This window comes from Erpetoichthys calabaricus, chromosome 1, assembly GCF_900747795.2.
Source record: "Erpetoichthys calabaricus chromosome 1, fErpCal1.3, whole genome shotgun sequence".
Lineage (NCBI taxonomy): Eukaryota > Metazoa > Chordata > Cladistia > Polypteriformes > Polypteridae > Erpetoichthys > Erpetoichthys calabaricus.
In genome coordinates, this window is record NC_041394.2 from 232,362,976 (window position 1) to 232,377,283 (window position 14,308).

Consider the following 14,308-nt stretch of genomic DNA (forward strand, 5'->3'; position numbering starts at 1 on the left):
CCCAGGTTTGCTTCCCGGGTCCTCCCTGCGTGGAGTTTGCATGTTCTCTCCGTGTCTGCGTGGGTTTCCTCCGGGCGCTCCGGTTTCCTCCCACAGTCCAAAGACATGCAGGTTAGGTGGATTGGTGATTCTAAATTGGCCGTAGTGTGTGCTTGGTGTGTGGGTGTGTTTGTGTGTGTCCTGCGGTGGGTTGGCACCCTGCCCAGGATTGGTTCCCTGCCTTGTGCCCTGGGATTGGCTCCAGCAGACCCCCATGACCCTGTGTTCGGATTCAGTGGGTTGGATAATGGATGGATGGATGGATTATTTTTTCTTTTTTCTTTCCAACGCTTCTGAGTCTCTTTTCTCCGCGCTGCTATCTTCTTCGCTTATTCGTCGTCGTTTCATTTATAACGTATTGTCCTTATACGCTTTATATGCGCTGAGACCATGGATCTGTATGTGCTCAAATCCTTCACAAGACTGAATGTTTTGCTGCCCCGTTGTCTTATTTGATAGATTGTAAGTAGGGCGTGTCTTGCAAGAATCTCATATTCTACGTCATCGCGAGACAGTCCTGGGTCAATCTCTTGGCACAATGTGTCATGTTTACGGTCCCCGCGAGACGCACTGTGGCAAGTCTCTTTGGTCTCGCGTGTCTTTTAAATGTCTTCCGAGAAGATCACGTATCGTAGCCTTGCTTTTTCTTTCAAGGCAAGGATTTTTTTATAATAGAGAGAAATGTGTGTATATATATATATATATATATATAGAGAGAGAGAGAGAGAGAGAGAGAGAGAATTATCAAACAGGAGCACCTAACAAGAGAAAGACTGCCCTTTCAAACTGTCAGAATCACCAATGAGGTAGCAGATATTGGTGCATGATATCTTATGTCTTCAAAATTCATTTTTCAGGCATCAGTAAAGTTGATCCAGCAGAATTCTTTGGCTTAAATAGCAAATTACATATTTAAGGACAGTGGGAGAAATTTAGGGGAAGTGTATTTAAGAAACAAAGAAATACTTCTTAACATAAAGAGCTGAAAGATTTGCAAACAGATGCAGTTGAATTGAAAACTTTAAAAGACATTTAACAATATTGATGGAATATTGGGTAAGCTTACCTATTAGCTAACCAAATGGATTAAATGGTCTCATCTTGTTTGTCAAACATCTTGTGTACTTAGTGCAAAAAGTGAGTAACGAGAAGATCTATTATTTTTCCTCTTCTAGCAAAGGTGTAATCATCAACATAGTCAGTAAACACAAATGATATGTGAAAAAAGTAATCTGTTTTGTTTAATTAGTTTGCTTTGTAATTGAGCAAATCTACCGACCATATTGGGACAGTAACAAATAGTACAAAGCAAAGTGCAGTCTGTTGTATAGTATTAAAAGGGATTGTGAAAGGGTGCTCCCGGACACAGACAGGCAGACACGTTGCAGTCCATCACCACACATTTATTTACACAGTACTACTATAATACAAGTCTCTATGTGCACCACACAACCAAACCCCCACCGACTCCCAAAGTCCAGGCTTCCAGCAGCCACTTTCTACTCCTCACAAACACAACACTCAGGGCCTCTCCTTGCTGCCGCCTCCTCTGACCTCGTCCACCTCCTCACCCGACTCCAGCCTTGATTGTAGGGTGGCGGCTCGTTATATAGGTGGCTGATTGAGGGCCGCACCGGGCCACCTGCCACAGTACACCCCCGCTAGCTGAGACCTCCTGGGACCAGCGAACCATTCCGGGAGGACGGGAACCCCTCGGCGGCAAGCCGACACACTGTAGCCTAGGGCCCGATCCTGTCAACAGAAAAGAAAAACAAGGGCGGAGGCATTGCCCTGACGCAGCCCCTCGGCTCGTCCTCAGCCGGGCCAACGCTCTTGGCCCCAATCGGCGCCCCGATGCTCCCTTTCTCGGCTTCCCAGCCCGAGTAGTCCGTGCTCCCCGCCACGGAATCACGCTCTGTTTCCACCTCCTCCGCAGAGGACGACCCTTTGAGGAATGCGCGCACCCAGCAGCGCGTCCTCCCCTGTCAGAGGAACTGGCTTCCTCAAGCCGCTTCCTCCTCCTATTTTGGGATGCCACAGCGGTTCAGATCTGCCCATTGTAAGAGGGCAGACCCAGCCTCGCTGGCGTCCGGAGCTTAACGGGGTCGGTCTCCCTTACCTTCCCCGCTGTGCCTCTCCGTCCAGGAGCTCCTGCAGCGTGCCGATCCTCTTCTGCCTGCGGCTCTCGATCCGACGCCACTGCCATCCCTCCTGAGTCCAGCGTCTCCGCCCGGAGGGCACATCGCTCGGCCGGCAGTGACAGCACAAGGCGCAGCTGTTTTTGCAGCTCCTGCAATATCACCGCCAAAGAGAGAGAAGCAGCCGGCGGTGGGCTTACCTTGCGAGTAGTTCCACTCACCGACTGCTCTCTGTGGGCGCTTCCCTGCGGCCCACTCAGGTTTCTGTGAAGCACGGGATGGACATTCCCTGCTCTCGCCTCCGACCACTCACTGGCGAGAGAACAGGACACACTGTCCAATCCCGTGCCTGTAATGAGGAGGGTCTTCCTGGCAGCCATTTCGCTCTCCTCTCTCTCAGAAGAGCGTCTCTCTGGGCAGCTCCGCTGCTGTTGCGGCTTCCCCAGCTGCAGCAGCTCATTCCCGGCAGCGCCTCTTGTTGCTGTTGCGTCCGTGAGCCGCCCCTGAAATACAAACTCCGACACCGGACCGCTAACAGTCCGTGACACTGTATTCCCCTGCGGGGTTCGGTGCACGCCGCCCCTGCGGCACGTGGGTGAGTTCGCCTGCTGTGTCGGGCCTTCCACAGACAATTTCTTGAATGCAGGTCCGCACCTTGTGCAGGGTGCAGCATCCTGCCGACTACGCCACTGTAGAAGGGTGCAGCCCGGACACAGACAGGCAGACACGTTGTAGTCCATCACCACACGTTTATTTACACAGTACTACTATAATACAAGTCTCTATGTGCACCACACAACCAAACCCCCACCGACTCCCAAAGTCCAGGCTTCCAGCAGCCACTTTCTTCTCCTCACAAACACAACACTCAGGGCCTCTCCTTGTTGCTGCCGCCTCCTCTGACCTCGTCCACCTCCTCACCCGACTCCAGCCTTGATTGTAGGGCGGCGGCTCGTTATATAGGCGGCTGATTGAGGGCCGCACCCGGCCACCTGCCACAGGATATAAATATTTTAAATTGCTTGCAATAAATGGCCTGTCAATAATGAAAATGTAAGCTTTACAAAGCGCTGATACTGCATTTGCACCATACAAGAGTATTCACAAATGTAAGATTCCAATGAATATTACCATGTAAGTTGTAAATATAAGAGAAACCTTCAGAGTGTGGACATCACCCAGTTATATAGCAACAAAAATGTTCATGTTGATAAACAATAATTAACCTCTAATGTTAATATTGTAAATTATGTATAATTCACTGGCATTCAAATATACAGTATTTGTGAACAACATGTATTAGGTTATTGCAGTCTGTGGTTGATTATGATTGTTTCATTAGAATAATTTAACTCAATTTAATTTTTTCATCCATACATTTTCAGAACCTACTTTTATCATTACAGGGTCACCAGTGATTACTGTGATCCTGGCACCTTCAGGCATAAGGCAGAAATCTTCCCAGGATAGAGCGAGAGCCCATCACAGGGTACACTCACTCACACACCACACCGACTTAGAATCACCAGTTAAACTAACCCTCAAATTGTTATGCATTTAAATGAAACCATAATGCTTGGAAAACATACATACATAAATATGAGGAAAATTTATAAAATCCCTGCAAATAGTGAGTTTGATGAGATTTTAAACAAACACTATCAAGCAGTGAAGCTCTGTTGTGCCAATTCATTTCCCCCAGTTTGCACAAATTTATAAATTAAAAACAATAACAAAAAATTACAAAACAAGTTATCTTTTTTTTAAATAAAAAATAAATAAGTTATCTTTTCTATTAATAATAAAAATTAAAATACACATCAATATACAATATACTAATAAATGCAAGGATCCCTGTACTATTTTATTGTCTATTTCTAAAGAGAGAAATTAGGAAATGTGAAGAAAGAAACAATAAAAACTTAATAAGGTAAATGCCAAGGCGTCAGGGCTATCCAATGTACCACCATACTACCCTCAGATATATTCAGTATGTGAATTTCCCCTTGGGATTAATAAAGTATCTATCTATCTATCTATCTATCTATCTATCTATCTATCTATCTATCTATCTATCTATCTATCTATCTATCTATCTATCTATCTATATTTTTTAGAAAAACTGGAATGTAGTTAATTGTATTCACATTGCATATCTTTATTACTCTACAGATGTCATGGAGACATTCTGTAACAATTGACTTGCTTGTTACTGTAATTTGACCTATAAAATGCCTTTGCCATTTATGGAACTAAAATAAAAACTCCAGTGAGTCAGTCTAGCACAAAATAGATTCATTTCAATGTGGCAAAACATATTTGTTTATTAATGTTGTGCAGTTCTACCTCTACTCTTGTGGAATTTTCTTAGAAACTTTCCCATTAATACAGTTTGCATTGAACAGTAGACATGCATTGGTATATGTCTTCAGTTTCTTACGGCTCCGTATTGCATTTCCTGTTTTTCATCATCATACCTATTGTATTGTTTATGTTGCAAATGCTTCTTTGTGCCTTGGTTACATCACGCAGTGGCACTAAACCACCGCTTCTGCCAAAATAGCATTTTAGACAAAAAAATTGTGATGTTGATAGTAGTCACAGCACTGAAAAAATCAGGATTGCTATACACAGGATGAGACTTTAGTTGTGAATACCATCATTCCAAGAAACTGCTTGTTTATCCTTTTGGAAGTGAGTCAGTAACTCTTGGGGTAGTTAACCAGAGATTTCTGTAGGTTGAATGTATGGGAAGGGCTAGGGTAATCACATGAGCTGTTACTGCGCCATTAAGATAACAAATGTGTCAGTTTTCCCTTGTTTCAGTTAGTCCTGGCTAGGGAGTTAGATCGTGACAGATCAGAATGATGCGCCCACGACTCTCATGTATACTGTATATGATTGGGATGATGGTTCTTTTTATCTTTAAATGCATTGTAAAAATATTACCTACTGCTTTAGTTGTCACATTTTGTTAAATTAAACATAAAATTTAATAGCAAAGACTTTTCTTTGTATCAAATGGCTACAACCTCATTACATTTCCACAGATTAACGGTACCCTGAATCTACTAGGACTGAATTGGTACTATTAAATTTATAAAAATCTATAGAGTTGACTTTGGAAACCATTAAGTGTTAAATTTGACCAGATTTTATTTTATTTTTTTTCAGATGATCACAGTAGAGTTAAACTTTCACCTCTTCTAGACAAGGATGGAAAAAGTAGTGACTATATTAATGCCAATTACATCGATGTAAGTGTAGCATTTCTTTTCCTTCTTAGTTTAACATTTAGTTTTAAATAATTGCTTTATGGTATTCCTGAAGTTTGCCATAACTCTCCAAAAACCTTAAACATTGAATATTTTTTTTTTTTTTTATAAATGTAAAAAGAAACCTGCTTTTTGTACATATACTTTATATGTTCAGTACATTATGTTGCTTATTTGAGTTTATATCATTTTAATATTTTTACCTGATCAGGGCTTTGACAAACCAAAAGCATATATTGCAGCACAAGGGCCTCTCAAATCTACTGCCGAAGATTTCTGGAGAATGATTTGGGAACACAATGTAGGAGTTATTGTTATGATTACAAACCTGGTTGAAAAGGGAAGGGTATGTATCCAGTTTTGAACTTTATGAAACAGTGCCTTTCTATTGTTGTTAAGAAAGTGAGAAACTCAGTGGAAAAATTATGGACTTACATTCTTTCTTTAGGCTTCAATAAAATTTTAAGGTGCAAAGCTTTTTTCTACAAATATTGGCAGGTACATTACACGACATATCTGATAGCTTTTGTTTCTTTCAACAAACAGCTGTGGCTGATTTCAGTTTTAAATGTCACTGTTCCTTTACAACAGATCAAGTTAAGTTCAAGTTTATTTTCATGTGTACAAAGTACATACTGTACTCTATATATTATAATGTAATTCTCATCTGTTGGTCTCCTCAGAACAATCAATAATAATATAATATCAACAAAAAGTCTTAAAAAAGTATAGATGGCATGTAACAGTGCCTGTGTAATATATATTTCTTATATATGTAATAAATATATATATATATATATATATATATATATATATATATATATATATATATATATATATATATAAAATTGTTAATATTATTATATTAATAATTACTATTATTAATAATTCAAAAATGTTGAAGGAATATGCAGACTTCTCACTGTGAATGACTCAAACCACACACTGCACACCTGGTACTCAGAAAAGTTTGAACCAGAAGTGCAAATGCGAAACTCAAATAAAAATAACAACAACAGGTGGTCCTCATTTTAATACAATGACTTTCAAGCTTTATCACTGAACTGAAAATTTTAGATTGCACACTTGGTTCAATTGGTCTAGCCCCTCAGACAGAAACAGACTTGCTGCACAGAGGCAATTTCACATACTACAAGAAGTAATATTTTTCTAGAAGATTAATGGCATTGAGTATATGCCCTGAATCAATTGCTGTGAGTGTCAATGGTGTTGTACTGTTTGCTGAGTGGGATAAGTTAGAAAAACAATGGTGCAGAATGGCTAAGTTCTTTAATGAAACTGTTTGTAAGGCAGAAAGTGCTATATACTGTATGTCCTGAACAGAAAGCAACTGAATGCCAGTAATATTCCACCCTCTTCAGTGCGCTACATTCTTGATATGAGCACATGCCATACCAGGATTTCATGCAACCAATGAAGACGGTCTCTACTGTGCATCTCTAATGATGTAATGCAGAAATAATGAAGAATTTGGGAGTTTTCTTGTGTTTGTAAAATGCACTTAATTGTTGGCATATTATACTCTGTGGCAATTTACAAATATTGTACGTGAGAACAGATGGAAAAATACAAGCTTTTCTCAGATGTTTGATGAAAAAAGATGCACTGGTGAGGCATTTTGACAAGAGACAACATGTGTTGTGTCCACTTCAGTTCATCAGCGATGATCACTCGAACAAATTAATAGCTGCTAATCCTTCAACATCATCCCCTCTGATGTCTATAGAAGTGTGGTCTGCTTTTTCCTTTCTGAAGGCTATGACTAGCTCCTTGGTTTTGCAGACACTAGGGGTGAAATTGTTCTCTTGATTTCATCGAATTAGAAGGTAGAATTCTTCTCTGTAAGCCCTGTCATAATTTATGATGATCAGGCCTTTGTTGCGATATCATTAGCAAATTTAATAATAGGATTTGAGCTATGTTTGGCTACACACATGTGAAAAAGGAATACAGAGGAAAGCTCAGCACACTACAGGTAGAGTACCTATATCGAAGGTCATCAGGCAGTTTGTGTATCTGTTATTCATCAATGCCAGTTTCTGTTGGCAAGAAGTCTATAATCCAGTTGTAGAGGATGGCGCTAAGTCCAAAACTGTGTTAATTACAGTGGTCCAAGAACATACAAATTCTTAATTGACCTCACCTTTTGAAGGGATAGGCGCCTAGAAAAGTTCCTGAGATACCTAATGATAAATACTTAAAGAAATTAAGCCTAAAATATAATTTCTTTCTAATGACTTGATAAGTTTTAATAAAATGATTTTAGAGCAAATTAAGTATTCATTTTGTGAGACATTTTGTATCTATCTATCTATCTATCTATCTATCTATCTATCTATCTATCTATCTATCTATCTATCTATTTATTTATTTATTTATTTATTCACAGAGGAAATGTGATCAGTACTGGCCTTTGGAAAATAATGAAGAATTTGGGAGCTTCCTTGTGTCTGTGAAGAGCACTAAAGTGTTGGCATATTATACTCAGAGACAATTTATTGTGCGCAATACAAAAATTAAGAAGGTCTGTTTTTTTTTGTTTTTTTTTTTAAATTTTTCATATCTTGTAGCTGGAGCTGCTGTTATTATTCCACTTTACATAATGGCATAAAAATGTAGGTCAACAAGCTACATGTTTTATTGTATCACATATTAAGGGTTGGGACCTACTCATCAACATTAAATTAGACAAATTATCAACAGCTTTCGGTGCTTTAGGGATTGTTCATAAAATGTTTCAAGTAAAGAACCTCATTTCCCTCTAAGATTATTTGTTCTTCCCTAGTGCTATTTTTTGTTCATTTTTCATCCATGCCCTTTCAACAAGTTAGCTTTGAAAATTTACTGAGTCTTGTTTTGGTTTCTTATTATGAACTTGCAATGGCGTCTTTTTTTCCTAATTAATTTGGATTTGCTTGCAGAAATATGATTCTGATTAATTGTTTATAGTGTTGTGGTTTAAAGTGTAAAACTTATCCTATATTTACTGTCGTTTTTTTTCTCCGTAATATGTCACAAACTATTACAATAGCAGTTTTACTGTTGGTTGGGTTAATTATTTGGATCTTCTACAGTAGGTGAACATAATGTATATTGAAGCCATACTCCCATAACATCCATCCATTTTCCAACCCACTGAATCCGAACACAGGGTCACGGGGGTCTGCTGGAGCCAATCCCAGCCAACACAGGGCAGGGAACCAATCCCGGGCAGGGTGCCAACCCACCGCAGGACACACACAAACACACCCACACACCAAGCACACACTAGGGCCAATTTAGAATCACCAATCCACCTAACCTGCATGTCTTTGGACTGTGGAGGAAACCGGAGCGCCCGGAGGAAACCCACGCAGACACGGGGGAGAACATGCAAACTCCACGCAGGGTGGACCCGGGAAGCGAACCCGGGTCTCCTAACTGCAAAGGCAGCAGCGCTACCACTGCACCCACCGTGCCGCCCACTCCCATAACATCTATTTGTAAAATTTATTTTACTGTAGAATGCCTGGGAGTATGGAGTTTTTGTTCTCCTATCCTTCCAGACCATCCTACCATAGCATCAGACTCTATGTGTAGGTAATAGCACTTTAAGTTATATTAACGTCATTAGTAAGTTCATTTTTTATTTCTTTGTCTTTATTTTCATTCATTCATTCATTCCTCTGTTTTCTTTATAATTGTAACTTGTTCTGCTTCTTGTCTAGCAGTTTGAATAGTACTTTTTGTTTAAAAATGTGCTGTATAAATAAATATTCCTCTAGTAAAATAAGAAATGATGTGAAAAATCATCCAAAATAGAGTCATTCTAAAAACCAATTTGGGTCAGAAATTGGCTAAACAGTTCATATTCTGAAACACTAAAGTTAGTATATGGATATCTAACTCATAGTATGGGTAATTTAAACATTTAGCAAGCACCAACCATTGAGAAGATAAGTTGAAACAATCAGCATGGCAACAAAACCACAAAAACAAGTTCTTTTTTGTGGGTTGCAATTTTTTTTTATTTGGCTTATTACTGAAGTATCCTGGTCTGAAATGATAAGTTAAATAATAAAAATATGTATGCTTTTAAAGGTAATTATACAATAAACCTGAAATCTTTCATTAATAGTAATTGAAGCTAGAGTAAGAAAATATAAGAATATAATTGAAAGGAGTTAATCAAATTACAAATATGTTATCTATGTTATATTATGTATATTCTTAAAATTACATAACGAAGTATTTCACTGCCATGGAACTGAATGCCCTTACATCCTTGAGCCCAACAGGCAAATCTGGTACAATCCTTGGGGTTTTCATGAATGGGTTAAAGTAGGATCCTAGATGTGAACTACAGGGTGACCGTGGCTTCAAGCCTATACAACAGGTCACCCAAACCTGTTAAAGCCTCATCAGCAGGCACTTAGGACCAGAGGTCTAGAATCACAGCCTGAACAATAGGCCGCCCAGGTCAAAACTGCCTCTCACTGCTTGGTTGGGAAAGAGACAGACAACCTGGGTGGTCACTCTGGCCTGTTTGGAAACAAAAGGTAATGCTGAAATCAGTGTTTCAGGTTGTTAAAATTTTGTTTTTTGCAGGCAGTAACCTTATTAGATTAGAATTATTTGATTGTAAAAACTAAGTTATTGCCATGTTGAGAATTGGATTTTAAACCACAGTGCTGCCTATTTAGTCCCATTGTTAGTCTGATCAAGTCACTTAACCTGCCTGTTTTACACCTGTAACATAAATGCGTGTTTATACAGTATAAATAATAATAATAGTTCGTGATGATTAAGTCACCTTGAATAATGGTGTTTGCCAAATATAAACAAAGTTTTAAGATGGCTAAGACTAGGAGTTCACAAAAAGACTGGTGTCTAAAATTTACACTCTAGGAATGTTGTTACATTCACTCTAGTAATGATATGCTAAAGAAAAAAACAGATTGGTAAATTATATGTACTGTACACTTATGAGAATGAGAATGTTCAGTTGATGCACTTATTTCTATTACAAGTAAGTAACGTAAATGAGAAAGTAAATTTTTAAAAGCTTTTTGTTTAAATCATTCTTTGTTCATAAGCGTTTTATGCTTGAACAGCTTCCTGCTATGCTTGGGATTTTGGTTCCATCCATTTGCCCTGCAGACCTATGTGATGTAGCAATGCAATACTTTATTCTGTTTACTTACTAATGTGTGATGTGCCTAATACAGAGCTTGCAGTCAAACGAAAGCCAATTAATTATATTCACTATTTTTTCATCCATAGGGATCTCAAAAAGGCAGACAAAATGAGCGGACAGTTGTTCAGTTTCACTACACGCAGTGGCCTGACATGGGTGTCCCAGAATACACGCTGCCTGTTTTGACCTTTGTGAGGAAGTCTTCTGCTGCCAGATCAGATGACATGGGGCCTGTTGTAGTTCACTGCAGGTATTATATTAGTTGAATATCTTCATTGCATGTCAGAATAGTATGGTGTGTGTGTTTTTTCCAATATTTCTCAAAAAATGTTTCTGAAATGCAAATTATTTTACAGCTCAACACCAAGGTTCATGATGATGTTCTTCTGATCAGAGTCTACCAAGTATGGCACAAAAAATATGCCGTAGTTGAGCATATGCATGTATTTTTTGCTTCAGAGAATTGATGTTTAAGGAACTTTTATGAGAGCTTTTCTCAGTTTCTTAGTTTTTGACATATCCAATATATTTTTTCCCTCGTCTTTCTAAACAGTACAAATAAAGTACAATTTTTGCATTAGAACTGATATCCACGGTCAATTCTAATGTAATTAAGATTCCTATCAACTGGTGACTAAATAAACAATAATGACTTGAAAGTAATGTAAGTTTTCAATGGTAAATAGGATATTAAATTTCCATTTGTGTGGCACATCTGCACTAGTAAAACAAGGGGGATTTTCATTTAACCATATTTCAAGAAATATTTGTTAATGTTGGTGAAAAGGTCTGTACCTTATTGCGCAATCTTGTCTGCAAAAGTTAAACAATGGAAAACCTTGAGGTTGACAATGGGAAATTCCCAACTCATATGTTATCATCTTAACATGAATGTTATGTTGCAAGTATAGAGTACGCTATTGGCCATTGCACAAATGACACTATGATCTAGAAGACAAAATAACAGTTTGATAATTAAAATGGGAACAGTATAAATGTACACATTTTATGACACTTACTGTTATCTGATTCTTCTTTTTCAAAATAGTTTTTTCAAGTTCTAAAATTTTTTAAGATAATGTCTTGGCTTTGTTTTTAAGGTAGTAAATTAAACTCGTCAACTAACTAAATCAAATGTTTTTTTATTCAGACCGACCTGATTTCCATCCATCTATTTTCCAACCTGCTGAATCCAAACACAGGGTCACGGGGGTCTGCTGGAGCCAATCCCAGCCAACACAGGGCACAAGGCAGGAACCAATCCCGGGCAGGGTGCCAACCCACCACAGCCGACCTGATTTTGTTTCTGATATTGGTTACAGAGTAACATAGTAAATTTACACCATTTGCCTTGTTTTCATTTTGGCAAATAAATTTGTTAACATTCTATCATTTTTCTCTTTTGGCTGCTAGGGGATCTAAAATTCTTGGTGCATCCCAAAACCCCTGTAAATATTATAAGCAGAACTCAGAAGAATGGTTTGACCTTTCAAATATTTTCATGAATATCATTCTTGCAGAGTATGTTGCCGTTAGGTTGGAGTTTGGAGAGCACACATGGTAGGCAAAGAGAACAGGCACCTGGCTGTCCATGGGTAGTAACATCCTGTCTTTACAATGCTGGTAATGTTGTAAATGGGTGTTTGAGTCTTAAATCAATGACAGCAGACAATATAAACTAAAATACCTGAATCTTTAGTCCGTAGGATGTGTGATCTGCCACTTCATCCCATGTAAAGGTTAACAAAGAGTAATGTAATGTATAGAATGGCACGGTGGCGCAGTTGTAGTGCTGCTGCCTTGTAGTAAGGAGACGTGTGTTCGCTTCCCAGGTCCTCCCTGCGTGGAGTTTGCATGTTCTCCCTGTGTCTGCGTGGGTTTCCTCCGGGTGCTCTGGTTTCCTCCCACAGTCCAAAGACATGCAGGTTAGGTGCATTGACAATCCTAAATTGTCCCTAGTGTGTGCATGGTGTGTGTGTGCCCAGTGGTGGGCTGGCGCCCTGCCCGGGATTTGTTCCTGCCTTGCGTCCGGTGTTGGCTAGGATTGGCTCCAGCAGACCCCCGTGACCCTGTGTTAAGATATAGCGGGTTGGATAATGGACGGATGGATGGATATAATGTATAAATCTGTGAATTTGCCTGTTCATTTGTTAAATTATCCGATATCCTCTCAGTGTGGAATTTGTGCATACTCTTCTTATACTGAAACCCCAGAGATGTGCAAGTTAGATTGACTGCTTCTATGCCCTATGCCCTTTGAAATGTCCTCTGTATGAGGTAGGAAGCAGCTATGCAAAATGAAACAAAGAGCTATGAATATCTCATTTAAAATGCACAGCTGGATACGTGTTTAAAACTAATTTCTATTTTGCTCACATGGAACCTACAAATGCCTAGCTATTATTTCCTCTACCTTTGCTGTTTTACTTTACAGTAGACATACATTTCACAAAATATGTTAAATGAAATTTTGTGTGTAAGAAATTATGAATTTTATTTGTATCTCCTTTTTAGTATATTTTAAAAGATTCAAGGTTGTTGCCCTTTTAATCTGAATTGTTCAAATTTAGACATGTCTACAAAACATGCATAGTCATTTGTCTTACATTAAAAAATCTGTATTTGATTAGATTAGATTAGATAAACTTTATTAAACCCATGGGGAAATTCAAAGTTGGTTCCTTTTGTTAGTATTATATAGTGTCTAAAATTCTTACAAAGGCAAGATTTCTGTTTATTTGTTAAATTTATTATTGCTAGTCTAAAGTTTAGTATATATGCATGTCTCCAATCTGTCAGTTTGTTAGAGTATGGAAGTAAAGTGAATAGCTGTGCATTAGCTGTCTTTATTATTTACCGCATATTGTAATGGCTACCTAACACTGCAGTGCTTACCATTGTGTTTTTACATCACATATCAGGTTAGGCATACATTGTAAAGCAGCTACTGTATTACCAATTGGTAAACATTGAATAGGGCATCACAGTGCAGCAGTGGTAGGGCTGATGCCTGTCAACAAGGGTGCTCTGGTTTCCTCCCACATTCAATGAAAGTTAGGTGGATTGGCAATACTAAATTAACCCTGCTCTGTGTGTGTGTGTGTGTGTGTGTGTTTGTATCTGTGTGTTCATCCTGTGATAGATGGATGCCCAGACCAGGGACTGTTCCTACCTTGTGCCCTGAGCTTGCTGGGATAGGCTCCATCCTCCCTTACCACTCTGTTCAGCATTTTTGGAAGATAGATGGATGGATGAACTTTTTATTAACTATGCTATTACTATTTATAGTACACTAGTATGTTGCTTGATTGCATATGCATGGCTGCGAATGGAAGTCAGTCACTATTGATGATATAATTGATGGCAGAAGTATGAATTCTGTAGTCTGTAGGGCTATACTATTTTCTCAAATTCAACTAAATACTGCAAAACTGATAGGACAATGCTTGACAGTACAGATGGTCAATGAGCTAAAACATACTGCGAAAGCAAACCAAGTGCTTTTCAACACAAAGATATTCTTTAACGGCAAAGTTAAACAACTGACCTCAACCCAATTGGACATGCATTTCACTTGCTGAAGACAAAACTAAAGTCCAGTAAACAATCAGCGACTGAAAACAGCTGTAGTAAAGGCCTGGCAAAGCATCAGTAGGGTG

At 38.8% G+C, this 14,308-nt stretch overlaps 1 protein-coding gene across 4 annotated transcripts in view; it reads left to right on the top strand.

Annotated features, from left to right (window-relative positions):
• ptprz1a (protein tyrosine phosphatase receptor type Z1a) overlaps positions 1-14,308 on the top strand; it is a 326,171-nt gene that overhangs the window by 275,015 nt on the left and 36,848 nt on the right. For all 4 annotated transcript variants that reach the window (XM_028812515.2, XM_028812516.2, XM_028812517.2 and 1 more), the window contains 4 exons: positions 5,352-5,434; positions 5,664-5,798; positions 7,863-7,997; positions 10,736-10,899. In XM_028812515.2, the coding sequence (XP_028668348.2) occupies positions 5,352-5,434; positions 5,664-5,798; positions 7,863-7,997; positions 10,736-10,899 (517 nt within the window). The remainder of the gene's footprint in view (positions 1-5,351; positions 5,435-5,663; positions 5,799-7,862; positions 7,998-10,735; positions 10,900-14,308) is intronic.